This window comes from Haemorhous mexicanus, chromosome 23, assembly GCF_027477595.1.
Source record: "Haemorhous mexicanus isolate bHaeMex1 chromosome 23, bHaeMex1.pri, whole genome shotgun sequence".
Classification (NCBI taxonomy): Eukaryota; Metazoa; Chordata; class Aves; order Passeriformes; family Fringillidae; genus Haemorhous; species Haemorhous mexicanus.
Genome location: NC_082363.1, coordinates 1,161,990 through 1,175,992, shown reverse-complemented (window position 1 = coordinate 1,175,992; position 14,003 = coordinate 1,161,990). Strand labels below are relative to the sequence as shown.

The 14,003-nt window shown below is 56.2% G+C and overlaps 2 protein-coding genes across 2 annotated transcripts; both read right to left on the bottom strand.

The window, feature by feature from the left end:
- Positions 1-5,218: 5,218 nt before the first annotated feature.
- On the bottom strand, positions 5,219-6,833 carry LOC132337813 (chymotrypsin-C-like). Its single transcript, XM_059866720.1, has 8 exons — positions 6,726-6,833; positions 6,518-6,609; positions 6,345-6,442; positions 6,137-6,262; positions 5,919-6,055; positions 5,702-5,847; positions 5,390-5,542; positions 5,219-5,292 (listed from the first exon to the last, which is right to left on the bottom strand). Exons 1-8 carry the CDS (start codon positions 6,763-6,765, stop codon positions 5,275-5,277), a joined length of 810 nt encoding a protein of 269 aa, XP_059722703.1. The 5' UTR covers positions 6,766-6,833; the 3' UTR covers positions 5,219-5,274.
- Positions 6,834-7,493: 660 nt separating this feature from the next.
- EFHD2 (EF-hand domain family member D2) lies at positions 7,494-12,100 on the bottom strand. Its single transcript, XM_059866721.1, has 4 exons — positions 11,904-12,100; positions 8,896-9,043; positions 8,630-8,764; positions 7,494-8,491 (listed from the first exon to the last, which is right to left on the bottom strand). The coding sequence occupies exons 1-4, from the start codon at positions 12,098-12,100 to the stop codon at positions 8,357-8,359; spliced, it is 615 nt and encodes a 204-aa protein (XP_059722704.1). The 3' UTR covers positions 7,494-8,356.
- Positions 12,101-14,003: the final 1,903 nt, after the last annotated feature.

Below are 14,003 nucleotides of genomic sequence, written 5' to 3'. Positions count from 1 at the left end.
ATTGTGACTGTTATTAGTTATGAGTTATTTAATGCTTTATTTTTTACTTTTTTCTTTAATGTCATATACATCTAGAAAAATATAACCTCAATTTCTTAAAGACAGTTCCTACTGATATATTAGTAACCCTGATTATGCTGGTTATCTTGTGATGTAAATTCACTGACTTTTATAACAGGCACTACTTTATTCATTTGCTATTTGTCTGATTAACTAACGCTAAATGACAAAATCAACTACTTTACAAACCTTCATATACCTTTGTATAGCTATATATAAGACATATTATTTTTCTAACTACTATTACTAAGAGGTTTCTAAAATAAATTAAAGAGATTCTTCCAGTTATAAGCCTGGACACTTGGCCAAGTCCTGGTCTTAACTAGTAGAAATTTTTCTACACCAAAACTATACTCAAGTAATTTTGACTTGCTGAATTTGGACCTAAACCTCCTTTAAAAGTGAACTTGAAATTATACCCGGGAATGATTTTCAAAGCTCTCACTTTAAAAAATAAAGCTTGCCAAATACTACAGACTCTAAGTAATAGTACAATATTTAAGAAATTGATAACGCATTGTTTTAAATCACCCTTCTATTTTTCACATGCTACTAATTTTATCTATTAAAATCAGATTCTGATCACCGAATCAGTCTTCCCCATCTCTCTCCATTGCTGACGCTTCCCCTTGTTTATTTCCCCAGTTCTCTCACCAAGGGAGCCTTGGGACTGGGGTGTCCCATGGGCTGGGGGTGCAGGGAGCTGGTGCTTGACTTTGGGCAGAGGTGGCTCTGTAGCAAGCTGAATTGCTGCTAGCATAGTCCAGGATAAGGAAGCAAAAAGGACCTTTGCATAATATCCACAGATGTTTTATTCAGCCGTGCGATGAGATGATCAGGTCCCAGACACACACACATGGAGGGTCCAGCTTTCTTTCTGCAGGAGCCTGGGGGCTGACCCTGGTCTTGGGGCAGTACAAAGATGGGGGCCAGTCAGGAAACAGGGAAGGAGTGGCTCAGGACATAGGAACAGACAGAGGAACAGGGGAAGGAGCCAATGGGGTCTAACAGCTTTTTGAGGGAAGTTTCTTGTATCTCCCTAGACCAGGGAATGCCCCCCCAGGGTCTCCACAATTCACTGCTTTTTATATTATTAAGAAAGCTTCTCTGAAGGATCAACTGAATCAACACAAAATGACAAAAACAATAAAAAGTGGTCTTAAGGCTATTTTCAAAATGCAAACAATCCTGAGTCCCTGGTGTCCAAACAGATTTTCTTAGAGCTGGCAGGAGGGATTTTCTTAGTATGGTTTATCAGGAAACTGAGTCAGGAGAAGGTTCCTTCAGCAGGGACTGGTTCTCTGCCACCTGAGGCAGTGTTGTTGGCTGTAACTGGCTCTGTACAAGGCAGTGTAGGTGGTGGTGCGTCTGCTGGAAACTCCAAATAGAAATCATTAACTTTAAGAAAAATATGGTTACTTTAGGGAAACTTTCCTTTCTTTCCCTCCCAGTCACCCTCCCTTTGGTATTATGAAGGAAATTTGGGGGTAGGGATTAGTGGAGGGAGGCCGTGGAAAGGGGGAAAAGGTGGTAGGAATTTGTGGGAACATAAAAAAGGGATAATAGGACATTGGAAAGGCAAAGGTAAAAGTGGGAGGGGGGCAGGGAGGCCACAGGAATCGGGGAAGGATAATAGAAGAAGTGGGACTTATCAGACTGGAAGGTTCTTTCATTATGGAGGTGGACTCTTGGATGGAGGATGGCTCATCGGTGTTCTGTGGTCTTTCAGCTTTTAGGCTGTTGCTGGGGCTTGGTTGTTGGTTTTGGGTTTTATTTTCTTGGTAGGAGTGTGGAGGACTTCCATGATGTGGGTAATTAAGGTTTGCAGTTTGGTACATGTTTACTACCTTGCACTGGGACTCCACCAGGTCCTGTCACATCAGCTGCTTGGGGGCATTTTCTTCCTTGTATTATATTAAATTCTGCAATTTCTCCATCTCCTAGACTGTGGAGGTTTTTCTTGGGGATGTTCTTTTTTATAGCAGTCTGATGGACAAACACATCTTCTTTGTTATCATGCCGGTTGATGAACCTGTATCTGTTTTTCACATTGAACAATTTCACTGTCCCCAAAACGTTCATGGCAAGGACTTTTTTACCTCTGCCAGTGGGATTGTGTTTGTCTTACTGGTGCTGGACATGTTGTTGGTGTTGGGTTAAAAGAGCCAGCGATCACGCGGTTCGGGTGGTTCTGTTGGAGCTGTTACGGGATTCAGAAGCTTGCGGGTCGGACTAAAACTCTGGATCGAAACCCTCTAACAGGACCCGACTCCTTTTCCTTCACCTCGCCTTAAAGCATCTGCACAGAGGTAAAACCGGAGCTCTGCATGTCTGAACTTGTCTCTAGCACCCAGCTGCAGCTACCAGCCAGCCAGAGGTGTCTCTGAGGTGAAAACACCACAGTTGCTGCCTTTCGGTCAAGCAGCAGAGGCTAGTCAAGCCTGGACAAGTTCCATCTGGATATATTGGTAATTACTCCTATAGGGAAGGAGTGACTCAAGGACATAGGAACAGACAGAGGAACAGGGGAAGAAGCCATTGGGGTCTACCAGCTTTTTGAGGGAAGCTTCTTGTATCTCCCTAGACCAGGGAATGCCCCCCCAGGGTCTCCACATGTCTCCATCTTGTCCTTTTCCTTCTTCCATGATGTGGACTGCAATGGCTTGTCCCTTCTTGGCACATCCTGGGTGGAGGCGAGAGTGCAGCAGTAGCACTGCAGTGGCACAGCTGTGGTGTTGAGGTGAGTGGTGGAGCTAGAGGACAGTGGTGGCTCAGGGAGAGATGGGGAAATGCTCTTTTGGGCTTACTCCATAGGCCCCACTGCTCTTCTCCCTCCTCCTTGTGTTTCAGTGCTGGATGCCCCTGAGGGGAGCCCAGGATGCGGACTGGCACCATGTGTCAGGGCAGTGCTTCCCTATGCTCTGTGCCATCAGCATCAGGATGCTGCTCAATGTCAAGGGAGTTTGTTCATGTGTCCCTGGGTGTCCCGAGCTCTCATTCTGAGGAGTGGGTAAAGATCACTTTTAACATGTAATTTTTATGTAAGTGATTGTATGAGTACTTTTATTTCAACAGTGAAGTAAAAGTAATGAACTTCACAAAGTTTTGTTGTATTCTTTTAAACTTCCCCTTATTCTCCTATATTGTTAAATACTTAATAATGGACACATCCTATAGAGTGTACATAAGATGTTAGACATTTAATAAAAATAAAGCTTACACTTCTTTAGGTTAACCTGTAGATTTACTGTGTCAATTATAAATTGTATTAACAGAATATAACAATAATTGACAATTAACATGTAAGTATAACAAATATTCAATAAACTCTATGCAGCCATAGAGATTAAAAGTAGTTGAGGCTGAAGTCAGTCGGTTTGTTCAGCTGGAGGAGGCTGAGGTCAGACCTCTCTGGAGGCTGCAGCTCCTCCCGAAGGGCAGCTCTGATCTCTGCTCTCTGTGACCAGGGACAGGACCGAGGGAACTGCTGGAGCTGTGGCCAAGGACAGACTGGATGTTAGAAAAAGGTTCTTCACCCAGAGGGATCACAACTCTTCACCACCTTGTGGGCAGGAGGACACTGGTTATTGGGGTGACAGACACTGCGGGGGGGGTGCCCATGCCTGGCTGGGTGGGGCAGGGCTGACGCCCCAGCAGAGAGGCTTGTGGCACTCTGGGGCCTTGTCCAGGGCTCCTCCATCCACCAAAGCCCCTCTGAGGTTGGAACACAATGCACAAGTACACGCACAACAGGCTGTGACACCAGGGTCCTGCACTCCCAGCCAAACAACTGTCCCCATGGCACATGTGGGTACATGCAGAGAGGACAGGGGCACCCCACATTGCCCAGCTTCCCATGGACAGCCTGGAGCTCTCCACCCAAGCCAGCAGATCCTGCTGCCAATCCCATGCCAGTGTAGCAAGCACCTGGCCCCATCCTGCTGTGCAGAGTAGCCACCTCCATACATCATCTGACTGGCAGGCCTTTAAATGCATTTGGGGTGATCCCTACTGTTCCCTTGCCATAGCACATTTCCTGTCCATCCAAACCATTTCCCACCCTGCATCCCTCTTCACCTACTAAAGCTTTGGTCAGGCTGACAACTGCCAGGGGGTCCCTGGAGAGTCCCCAGTTGGCTCACACGGTGCCAGGGCTCGTGCCAGTGCTCTTGGGCCCCAGTGCAGGTGCCAGTGTTGCTCGCTGGGCTGGTGACGGTGCTGCTCAATGGTCCAGTGGCACCGTGGCTCCTAAACAAGGCACCGTCCACCATGTCCCCCACTGAACCTGAGCTGCTGCCATCCATCCCGGCTCGCTGTCCTCTTCCTCCTCACCCCGTGAGGATCCTGGCTGGGCTCCAGCAGCAACGATGGGATGATGGTGTGATGGATGGCTCTGCTTGGGGGCTCACAGTGTGGCACCCACCCCCACTTCCTGGACAGCTCCTTCACACCTGCTCCCACCAACATGCTGCCTTCTTCCTGGAAAACTTCCCTGTCTTCTCCAGGGCAGCCCGGGCTCCTCCTGGGAACCCCACAGCTGGGGGTTCTGCCAGTTGCCTACCACCTACCTTATTCCTCCAGCCACCACAGAAGGAGATCCATGGTAAGATGCTTTGCTCCTGGGCCATATCACAGGTCCTGTTGTTGAACCCAGCAGTGCCATATATTCGCCAAGGGCTCCATCTCCAAGAGAGCTCCTGCAGGCACCCCTGACCCCTCCCAAACCAGTCAGACACTCTCTGGGTTGGCTCCCCAAGGCCAACTCAGTTCCCTCAAGAGCCCCATTTGAAAGTCAGCCCTCATCTAGGCAGTGGCAGTGAGGTCCCCTAAAGCTCCCCCTGGGAGCTACCAAGTGTTCCAGATCATCCCCAAGGGCCAGCTGAGTTCCCTGGAGCTCCCCTGAACAACCTGGACAAACTCCAGCCCCTCTCTCATCAAACTAATTGCCTCAAGCCCCATGCCTCAGTTCATGGCTTGAGGACTGGAAGCATCTTGCAGGATGTGCCCGACAGCCTCCGCAGAGTCCTGCCCAGCCCCACTGCACAACAGGGACACCTTCCCCAGCACACAAGCAGGACCTTGGCATCAACAGACCAAGGCCTGGATGTGTGTTCCCAGCTCCACCACATCCCCTCCCCCAAAAAAACACGAAACCAGCTCAGCATTTTTTGCTTTTATCTTGGTCAACAATGCTATCTCCACAATGCGGCGTCCTCAGTTCGTGCTCATTTTCTGTCAAAAATACACAGGGGGGGTCACGGTAAGGCCCTCAGTGGGGCAAGAACAGCCCCTGTGGGGTGGGGGGGCAGGCATGGGGAGAGGCACCCACCTCATTGATCCAGTCAATGTAGGCAGACACCCGGGTGAAGACTGTCGGCTTCTTTTTCAGGTTGCAGCCCAGGCTGGAGCCGAAGCTGACGATGCCGTCGACCTCCCAGATCCCATCATCGCGCTGGCAGTTCAGGGGGCCCCCAGAATCGCCCTGTGCGGAGAGACAGTGTGGGCCATCGCTCCTGGGCACCCTGCCAACACTCCCCTCACCCCTCCTGGCCATCCACCACCTTGGCTCCACCCCCTCTCCTCCCAGTGCCCACAGTTCCACACCATTGGGGCACCCACCATGTGCAGTGCTCACACTCACTTGGCATCCAGAGACGACGCCGTCGCCGCCGGCGCACACCATGGTCTCGAGCACGAGGCTGCCCCACCAGTCCCACTTGGAGCAGGTCTTGTAGTCCACCACAGGCAGCAGAGCCTGCTGCAGGATCGTGGCCAGGGGCCCGTTGGCTGCAATGAGAGCCAAAGCTCGTACCTCACACCCTCGGCCTGCAACCCCTTCCTGGGGACACCCCACTTACTCCTGATGCGTCCCCAGCCGGTGACATAGCAGGGGTAGTTGTTGGGCAGGATCTTGTCGGCAGCCGGCAGGCAGGCGGCACGGATGGTGTCAGTCTCCTGCACCTCCTCTGCCAGCTTGACCAGGGCAATGTCGTTGCTACAGGGGGACATGAACCATGAGGAAGTCGTCCCCAGCTTTGTTGCCCCCCACCCACTCCTGGATATATTCCATCCCTACATGATGAGGTAGGAATCCCAATCTTCATGGACAATCATCTTCTCCACACCCACGGCCACAGAACCGGGCTCGTCATCCTCTGACAGGTCCTGCATGCCCAGCACCACACGGTAAGTCATGGAAGAGCTGCCAGGGAGACAGGGAGTGTCAGTCCCCACAAGTATCTCACCCTGCTCCTACAGATGCCCCCCAGCACCCCAACACGCACCTGATGCAGTGGGCAGCTGTCAGCACCCACTGGGGGGCAATGAGGGTCCCGCCACAAGTGTGGTACCAAGACCCAGAGCGGCTGTACTGCAGCGAGATCTGCGAGGACAGAGGCACAGGGTCAGCAGGAATGTCCCCATCCCTGTCCCCATGCCCATCCCTGTGCCCCCTCACCTGCCATGGCCAGCTGTGGGCTACAGCATCTTCACCGCCCACCACGCGGGAGCTCAGCTGTGGTGGCACGGCCGGCTGACCGCATCCGTAGGCTGTGTGACACCCGGCAAAGGGGCATCAGAGGCTGCCTGTGCCCGTGCCCAGGGCCAGGGCAGGCCCCATGCTCCTGTTCCCCCTGCCCTGACCCTTCCCCATCCCCTGCACCTACCGTAGCCCAGCAGCACGATGAGACAGACAGCTCCCAGCATGGTTGTGCCTAGCAAAGGTGCTGTGGTGGGGCTGCTCACCCCTCTTATAGTGTCTGGACTGCTGGGGACCTTGGAGTGTCCCTGCCGGCTGCTGACACGTGGGGACTGTCCCACGCTGTGGGCACAGGGGCTCCTCAGCCCCACTGCCCCCTCTTATCGCACTCACCATCCCACCTGGGAATGGCCACATCTGCCCCTCATGTGCTGGCACCATGCCGGGACCTGGTGGGGACACCTGGCCCTGCTCTGGGAAGGGGTACAGGGTCCCTGCTGGGACATAGGGTCACTCCCTCTTGGGGCAGACCCCCACCCATGATGCTGTCAGTGAGGTGCTGGGCAGCCCTTCTGCCCCCCAGCCCTGAGAACTGACTTCCCCAGGACACAGGCCCCTCACCCCACCACCCCCTAGGCTCAAGGTCTCCTTATCTCACTCTTGATATGGTCAAGAGCAGCCAAAACCCCACAGGTGCCACAGAGTGGGACAGGTGCAGGTATCAGCAGCGCTGCCGATGGCCTTTGGTACACATCCCCACACCTAGATCAGGCCCCTGCTGCTTCTCAAACCATTGTGCCATACAGATGGCACAATGAGGCACGGCTCACCCCTGTTCAGTGCCACCATCTCCAGTGGGAACTGTGGCCACGGTCACACCCCACTTCCCAGATTCTTTCCCCCCACCCAAGCCCCTGCCCCAGACATGCCCATCCCACAGCTGCACCCCAGCAACCTGCACTTAAGAAATATAATATTTATTTGGGATTAAATTAAAAAAAAAGCATAACACACCCCCTATACCACCACTCAGGGGACACCATGGGACAGATGTGGGTTTTTACAGCCACCCACAAACACGCGAGCCTTAGTGACCAATGGCAACCACTTGTGGCCACCAAACTCATCCTGTCAGGCTGAGTACAACATAAAAAAACACAATACAGCTCCATGAGCCAGCAGCTGCCTTTCTGTACATCTTTGTCTTTGACCAAAATAAAGAGAGACACAGCTCCTGAGGGGCTCCATTTCAGCTGGGTGGGCACGCACACCCAGCACCACACACACACACAAACACACAGAGCCCCTCTACCAGCACCTGGCCCTTGCCATGGCTTCTGTCACTGGTGTCAGACATAGCAATACCAACAGACACTGGGCCAGCATGGCCACCAAAACACCCACCACAGCCACCTGTGCAAGCTCCCATCCTGCAAAACTCCCAATGCACTCACAACATAAAACAGTGTGGCCACAGGTGTCTCTGGGACAGACATTCTGGACATAGCTCCCCTGGGACTCAGCAGCAGCAACCCCCAGTGCAGCTGCGGGCAGAGAACAGGGTGCTGTTCAGGGTGGGGGGCACGCTGGGGAGGTGGGGGGCACGAACAACACCTACAGAGACCACAGCAAGAGGGGAGGGGGGAGCCGGGGCTGACCGGGCTCTGCCAGCAAGGTGGGCGTCGTGCTGAGCCCGCGCTGGGATCCTGCCGGCAGCCTGGGTGGCACACGGCTCAGGCATCGCTCCTGGCAGGGCTGGCACCTGGCACAGGCAGTGCTGCCACTCTGGGCACCGCTGACCAGTCCTGCCTGGCCCTGTCACTGCGTGAAGGTGGACTGCAGCTCCTTGAAGGCTGCCTTCCTCTGCTTCAGCTCCTCTGCCTGCTTCTTCTTCTCCTCCTGCTCTGCTTTGATCTCCTCCTCAAACCTGCTGGCTTCATTGATGGCTTGTGCCTGTGGATGGAAATGCTCAGCTGTGACCTCTGCCAAGCTCTCCTACCCACCCCAACACCTCCTCCTCCTGCCTACCCAGCACCAAACTGTCCTGGTTCATCGCCATCTTGCAATGGGACCTCCTGAGCCCTGACTCACCTTGGCCTCAAAGAAGTTCTTGGCGCCTTTCACCCCCTCTGTGGAGACATCAATCTCAGAGAGCCGGGCCAGGGTGTGCAGCCCACTGTCCTCCTGCAGCTCACCTGCTGCTGCCTTCCGGAAAATCAGCAGGAACTGTGAGGGGAGATGGTGGCATTGGCTCCCTGAAGACCTTGAAGCCACCACAGCCACTGCCCACCTTCTCACCAGCCTGAACAGTGGCTGGGGACATCTCCCTGCCAGTGTGGACCCTCCTATCCCCTCACCTCTCGAAAACTGAGCTTGCTGTCCAGGTCTTCATCCACCTCCTTGATCATGTTCTTCAGTCCCAGGTGTGTCTGTGGAGCCCCCAGCTTCTCCATCATCAGCTTCAGCTCCATCAGGTCAATGAAGCCATCTTTCCCTGCATCATACCTGCAGGATGGCAGCACAATCCTGACACATCACCACGGGGTGCAGAGCCCACAGTGACCTGTGTGCTCTCACACTGGCTGGGAAGCAAAGAGGGCTGATCAGGGACTTGGGCACTGATGGTCTCTGGCAGCTCTCCAGACCACAGGGAGCTGCCTCTGAACCGCTAACAACCCCTGGAGCATTATGCAGGATCGTGCCTGTTTCCGTGTGGCACTTGGCAGGAGAACCTGCGAGGATGCTGCCAAGCCTGCTGCCAGCTCCCTGTGCCAGGAGCCTGAGCACATGCTCCCCTTGGCTGCAGCATGGGATAGCAAGCCATCGGGCTAAGCTCACTGGGCACTGCTCTCCAAGTCAGTGAGCTCTGCTCACTGACGCTACCTATAGACCTGTCAGGAATGCCCCTCCTCAGACTCCTGCCTGTGGCCATGCCACAATCCCCTCCAGCTTCCCCGTAGCCACCCTGCTGTTCTCTCCCCTGCCCCCTGCCTGCCCACCGTGGGCTGTGCCAGCAGCGCGCTGGTGTGGCACAGCAGGATCTCCACGGGGAGCCAGCACAGAGCCACGCTTTGTACAGTTCCACAAATTGTAGGTGGGCAGCTACACACTGCACCCATTGTGACAAGGCTTTTTTTTGGTATCTTGTCATTGCAGCAGCCACGCAGAGCCCCGGCTCCCCATGCTGCAGGTCCGTGACTCATCTGTACCTCCCTTGCTGCTGTCAGCTCTGTCCGTGTCTCCAGAAGCACCTTCCTGATCTGCCAGGGACCCCAAAATGGGGCTGGTCCTGCTCATCCCTGCCTACTGCTGCCATCACCCTCAGAGTGGGGCTGTGGGTACAGATCCCACATGATTTTTGCCTCTAGTACCCCACTTGGAGGATAGGATCATGGAATGGTTTGGGTTAGAACAGACTTTGAAGATCACCTCATTCCAACCCCCTGCCATGTGCAGGGACACATTCCCAGGTTGTTCCAAGCCCTGTTCAACTGAGCCTTGGACACTTCCATGGATAGGGCAGCCACAGCTTCTCTGGACAACCTGTGCCAGGGCCTCACCACTCTCACAGGGATGAATTTCCTCCCAGTATCCAAACTAACCCTGCCCTCTGTCACTTTTGAAGACTTTCCTCCTTGTCCTTGTCCAAAGTCCTTCTCCATCCTGCATCCCACAGAGTTTCTCTGCAAGGGGCGAGTTGGCTGGCCTGACTTTGCCACTTCATCCCATGCATACCACCTCCCCAGATGCAGGGCACTTCCTTTCTCTCAATCCCTGTCTTTGTTTTTTGGGGATACCAGCATCCTGCGTCTCCCAAAGGGCACCATCTCCCCTGTGGAGAGCTTTCCCTGCTTCACTTTATCCTCTACAGCCGGATTGTCACATCCCGAGGACAGCAGCAGCAGCGAGGACAGCGTGGCAGGGCTCTGCTCCAGAGCATCCTTCCCTTGGGAAAGCCCCAGCTCCCAAACCTCCCCAGTGGCTCGCAGCCCCGGCGCTGCTCCTTTCGCTGCAGCGAGACGCCACAGCTGTCAGAGCAAACACGTCTGCTCCGACCGCCGCTCCCGCCTGCACGGAGCCGACACCCGCCCCGCCATCTGCGCCTGGAGCGCCCGGCACGGCCACCATCGCCTCCGGCACCCGGAGCTGCCGCTGTCCCCCCGCGGGCCCCGAGCACGCTGTCCCGCCGCAGACTCCCTTCTGCTGCAGTGCTCGGCTCGCTGCCGTGAGCTGCCGGGGGGTGACAGCCTCCCCCGAGGGCACGGGGAACGGGGGGGCTCCGTGCACCGCCAGGGCTGCCGGCAGGGTGTGCCTGCACCCTACGCAGCCCCCCAGCCTTGTGTTACGGGGTCACCGCCTCCAACTCCCCAGTTCCTCCGCCTCCCCGCTCGGGTCCGAGAGAGACCACCCAGGACGCCGATGCGGATCCTCCCCCCCGGTTCCAGACGGGCTGAGGGGTATTGGCATGTCGCAGCCATGCCTTCGTCTGTACTGTATCTCCGCGCTTTCCCGGAGTCGCGCTGTCTCCACGCCTCCTGCACAAAGCACCCAGCGCGGGATCCATGGGGATGCTCCGGGCTGTCCCGTTTGCCCCGGCTACTCCCGCGCATACCAGCGTGACCACGGCTGGAGTTACCCCGATTTCTGCCCACCCCCTGGAAATTTCCAGGGCTGAAGGCTCCCTGCCAGACCCCCGCCCCCCCCCGGCCCTTCCCAGGGGCCGGGGGCCGAGCTCGTGCTCCGAGTCACGCTCCACCACGCGTGGTGGCACGCAGCGCGGGCAGGGATGCTAAGGACACGCCAGCCTGGCCTCTGCGGCCCCGGGAGCTGCAGGGATGTGGGATCCCTCGGAGATGCGGCAGAAGGAATGTGAAGGTCCCCGGTCCCCTCTTTCAGACCCCTTTCTCTGGCCTCAGCATCAGGATACCTCCTCATGGAAGACAGGAGGCTCTTTCTGCGAGAATTTCGGGATGCACAGGAACGCCTCCTGCAAGGACCTGGGGGAAGGTGTCCAAGGCACCAATCCTGGGATGGGTTTTGGGAGGAGAGGGGTGTTCCTGGCATCCCTCCTGCAAGGAATTGGAGGTGCCTTGGCATCCTTGCTGCACAGAGCTGGGGCGGGGGGAGTCTCCGACGAGGAGCCGGGGGGATCCCTCCCGCAAGAGGCTGGGGTGCATGGGGGTCCCTCTCAAAAGGAATCCCTCTCAAAAGGGTCCCGCCTGCAAGCACGGGGCGGGAGGCGCTGGGACATCCGCCCTGCCAGAAGCCGGGATGCCGGGGATGCAGGAACCGGGATGTCCTAGGTTCCCCGTCCCCCCCGGCGCTGCCATCCGGGGACACCCCTCTCCCTGTGCCCCACACTCACTGTCGGAAGAGCCGTTCCATGTCGCGGAGCTGCCGCCGGGAGAACTCGCGGAACTCCCCGGCGGGGCTGAAGACGCGGCGGCCGCTGCCCCCGGGCGAGCCCTCGCCCACCGCCCGCCCCGCGGGGCTGCCCGGCGCCGGCCCCGGCCGCGGCCCCCGGCCCCGCCGCCCCTCCGGCTCCTCCGCCGCCGCCGCCATGGTGCGGTGCCCGGATGGCCGCGCCGCTCCGCCCCGCTCCGCCCCGGGGCCGGGCTGCGGCCCCCCGGCTCCCGCGCCCGCCCCGGGGGACTCCGGCTGCCCGCTCCCGCCAGCACATCGCCGGCCCGACTGCGCCCTCCCGGCTCCCGCACCGGCCCCGGAGGGGTCCCATCCCCGCCGCCCTCCATCAGTCATCACTGTCCCTTCAGACCCCCTCCCCTCCACCGGCAGCATCGGCAGGGCTCATCAGTTCCCCGGCAGAAGCAACCTAGGATGATCCTTAGGGCCCGGCATGACCATACCCCGGTGGAATCCCCCCGGACCATCTTTAGGGTCCCTTTCAATCCAAAGCAACCCAAGATTCTATGAGTCCATAACTCGAAGGAGGGTACGGGGAGTCTGGTGAGCTCACAACCACCTGTGCTCTTGCCATCTCCATTCATTCCTGACCCAGAGTTTGCCAAGGGTGGCATGGAGAAGACACACAGAGTCATGGAGCAGCCCAACATCTCCAGGTACACCTGCAGAGGATGCCCACGGCAGCACCTTTAACCTACTCAAGCATACAAGGTCATGCTTTGTCCCAAAGTAAACCCAGGCATTCAGACAGGGAAGCATCCAGCTTCGCCCAGCATAGGGAGCAGGAAAACCAGGCCACACCAATGCCCAGAGCCCCACCAGGGATTGGCCACTGTGCACTCGTGGGTGCTTTGCATGCCCAGAGACGATGCAGCCCCGTATCAGCCTGCTGCAGCCATCTGCTTTCAGACCATTTTTATCCTATTAAAAAATAAGGACCAAGAAACCGCATTGGGGCTTTGCTCACATCCTTAGCTGAAGGGGTCTGTAGAGGACCTGGCACATGGACTGCTCCGAGCAGTGCTGAGGCAGAGCAGCTGCAGGGATGATGTGCTGGAGCTGCCTATTGCCTGCAGGGAAACAGGCAACTCCAGCCCCCCAAAACACTGCTGCCCCCCAAAATCCAGGGTCTGCTCTCACCTTTGCTAAGGATCAGAATCAGTAAGTGAGCCTGTGCCATCACCCCACCCCACTGGCATGTTGCTCTCATCTCCCCAGCTTGTCCTCATGCTGCTGCAGTACTGGTGTGGCTGACATAGGTCCTCTTCTTCCTCTTCCCAGGTGGCAGGTGAAGCATTCCTGGGGTGTTCCAGGAACTCCAGAATTCTGTACTACATCGTGCCTTATGTTCCAGTTTCCCTGTGACACGATGGAGACTGGAGGACACAGGAGTTGCAAGGGATATTTCAAGCCACGTTGGCTTCATGTGCTTGAGGCCACTTCAGCAAGGACAGGACACACTCCCCACAACTGATTTCACATGTCACTGGGCTGTGTTCACACACACAAATACACACATGTGTACACTAGATATATCCTCACCACCTTTACCACTGTCATAAATCCCACCACACTCTACGGGACATGGACTGTGTGAAAGTCAGGTCCTACATTGTACAGTCATGCCAGCATGCCCAGGAGCTACAGGATACAAACTGGAGCTCCTCAAAATACACCCTCACCTCATGCCACCTCCACCCTGACAGAGTCCACAGCGATGACTGCTCCTACTGCAGACCACCACGTAGTGAAGGTCCCCGTGGTGCTGCTCCTATGAGCTTCCCGATTTGACAGCACCTGCCATGCACCCCTTGGCCTTCGGCTTGCCTGAGCAGGGAGCCTTTGTGGCTCCAGGCTGCAGAACAGAGAGAACAGACACAGTGATGACCATGAGAGCTCATCATGACCTGCTCCTCTCCCTTGCCCTCACACATGGTGCAAACCCATTGCTACGGGTGTCTGCACCTCCTCTGACTTCATCAAGGGATGAGGCCACGATGCTGCGGCTGAGTGTTGGGGACCTGGAACCTCCAGACTCTTGGGA

What these genes read in the sequence shown, in the direction of transcription:
- LOC132337813 (XM_059866720.1), bottom strand. Translation starts at nt 6,765, where the DNA reads ATGCTGGGAGCTGTCTGTCTCATCGTGCTGCTGGGCTACG. An exon ending in ACAGCTGCCCACTGCATCAG is followed by an intron (nt 6,263 to 6,344) that starts GTGCGTGTTGGG and finishes TCTCCCTGGCAG; the next exon opens with CTCTTCCATGACTTACCGTG. An exon ending in CGGCTGGGGACGCATCAGGA is followed by an intron (nt 5,848 to 5,918) that starts GTAAGTGGGGTG and finishes CTCTCATTGCAG; the next exon opens with CCAACGGGCCCCTGGCCACG.
- EFHD2 (XM_059866721.1), bottom strand. Translation starts at nt 12,100, where the DNA reads ATGGCGGCGGCGGCGGAGGAGCCGGAGGGGCGGCGGGGCCGGGGGCCG. An exon ending in ATGGAACGGCTCTTCCGACA is followed by an intron (nt 9,044 to 11,903) that starts GTGAGTGTGGGG and finishes GCCATCCTGCAG; the next exon opens with GTATGATGCAGGGAAAGATG. An exon ending in AGAACTTCTTTGAGGCCAAG is followed by an intron (nt 8,492 to 8,629) that starts GTGAGTCAGGGC and finishes TTCCATCCACAG; the next exon opens with GCACAAGCCATCAATGAAGC.